The following is a 1,794-nucleotide window of genomic DNA, read 5'->3' as shown; positions in this document are numbered from 1 at the left end:
ATCATAATGAAGGAATAATGCTCGTCATACTAGCTCCTGTCGTCGTTTGTAATACTATCATTAGGATAATCTATGATACTAATATACAGTCGTATTATCATACGATCTGTTGTAGTATACGTATAGCTGCAACATGGTAATAATAATGCAAATAGTAATCATTTGCATCTTCGTCAGGCTCAGGCCTATTTCTGGTATACAATGTATGGTAGTAGTATATATGGTGATACAGTACGTTTATAGACATTTCCAATATTGTACGATATTACATTCGATGTTAGTGTTAGCGTATGAATACTATAGATCATACACCTACTTGTCGTGTGGACATAGTATTATCAGTTTGCATGGACCTTACATAAGGTATTACTCACCTCCCTTATACCCCATTAATATTAGGATTATATACATTGTTATACCGCTACACCATGCAGTTATAGTTGTTTTAAAGTGTAACTCTCATGAAGAATTATTATACATGTATGATCTTAGTATACATCTTATATATCACTGCTATTATTGTTGTTGTCGTTGATGATCTTGAAGTAAGATTCCGCTCCCTACTCTTCTTTAGTTCCTTGTACTTTATCTTCCTTGTTTCTATTACTCATATCTAATCCTACAACTACTACAACAAGACCATAATGAATACTAGTGCACGTAATACACAAGAAGACTTCACCAACCAAGGTGCTGTTGTTGATGATGGTGCTTCCCCCTCTACCTCGTCTTCTCTTGAAGCTCCCGAACCACATTATGTAGTGCCTAAGGTAACCCCACTTATAATACCACAACAACGTCATCACTACTTAAATTCCAGGTTAAGGCACCATCGGTATGCCCAATATTTGGCAGGCTAACGTTTCTAACAGTAGTGCTAGTCTGTTGTCTAATAGTAGCTGCAGTATGGTAAGTACTCCTTATCATCATTATTATGTTATCATGTTTATTAGGTTTTGTCATGGTTATAGTTGGGTATATGATAAGACTACTAAGATATGGCCTATATATGAATGTCCTTCATTACAGTCATCTTTCCATTTCAAGGAGAAGGATCTATGGGGTCCAACATGTTCTATGTCTATAAAGTATGATTTCCTATTAGCTGATCGTATGAAGAGGAATGGTATTACAGTACCATATGGTACCCCACCAGAAGAGGCATTAGAACGTTGTATCCTACCACATGATGATGAAGGATATATTACATGTTTCTCAGTGAATTCATGTGATTATATGTGTCGTGAAGCTGATACTAATGGTAGATGTCCAGCTGGTAAGACATTAAATAAGGATAAGACTGATATGGATAATAATGTCCAATGCAATGTATGGTTAGCTGCTCAAACTTTTACTGATCAATTAGCATGTTATAAATTAGAGGTTGCTGCTTATTGTGGTAGAACATTTAAAGTAACACCCTCTAATATACTTGCTGTACGTGGGCTTATTGTGGCTACTGTGGTGATGTTGGTATTCTGGATAATAGCTGAGTTTGTTCTAAGAAGTGTTGACAAGGGTTTACGCCAAGAACAAGCAGAAGGTATGGCTAGAATGGGTGTTGAACTACCAGCTAAAAGAATATTCCTACGACAACAAATACTTCATAGATGGGCTACTGAGGCACAATTTAATTATGCACATGCATCACAAGCTGGTTCGGTATGGGGTAATGCTACTACACCTGCTAATCAAACTACAACAACAACACCATTTTATGGTGGTAGTTTTAATGGAGATTACCAACAGCAGCAGCAACAGTTTAGTGAGTATGGTATGGTTAAGAGTCAACTA

The 1,794-nt window shown here is 36.6% G+C and overlaps 1 protein-coding gene across 1 annotated transcript; it reads left to right on the top strand.

The window, feature by feature from the left end:
• Positions 1-568: 568 nt before the first annotated feature.
• Pmar_PMAR009918 (hypothetical protein) lies at positions 569-1,529 on the top strand (the record flags this gene model as incomplete). The annotated part of the gene is made up of 3 exons (XM_002764396.1): positions 569-770; positions 821-909; positions 954-1,529. Coding segments are annotated over exons 1-3 (791 nt in total), but the record flags the coding sequence as incomplete, so codon positions are not given.
• Positions 1,530-1,794: the final 265 nt, after the last annotated feature.

This window comes from Perkinsus marinus (genome assembly GCF_000006405.1).
Source record: "Perkinsus marinus ATCC 50983 genomic scaffold scf_1104296977582, whole genome shotgun sequence".
Classification (NCBI taxonomy): domain Eukaryota; phylum Perkinsozoa; order Perkinsida; family Perkinsidae; genus Perkinsus; species Perkinsus marinus.
The sequence above is the reverse complement of the archived record's forward strand: the minus strand, read 5'-3'. Positions and strand labels throughout refer to the sequence as shown.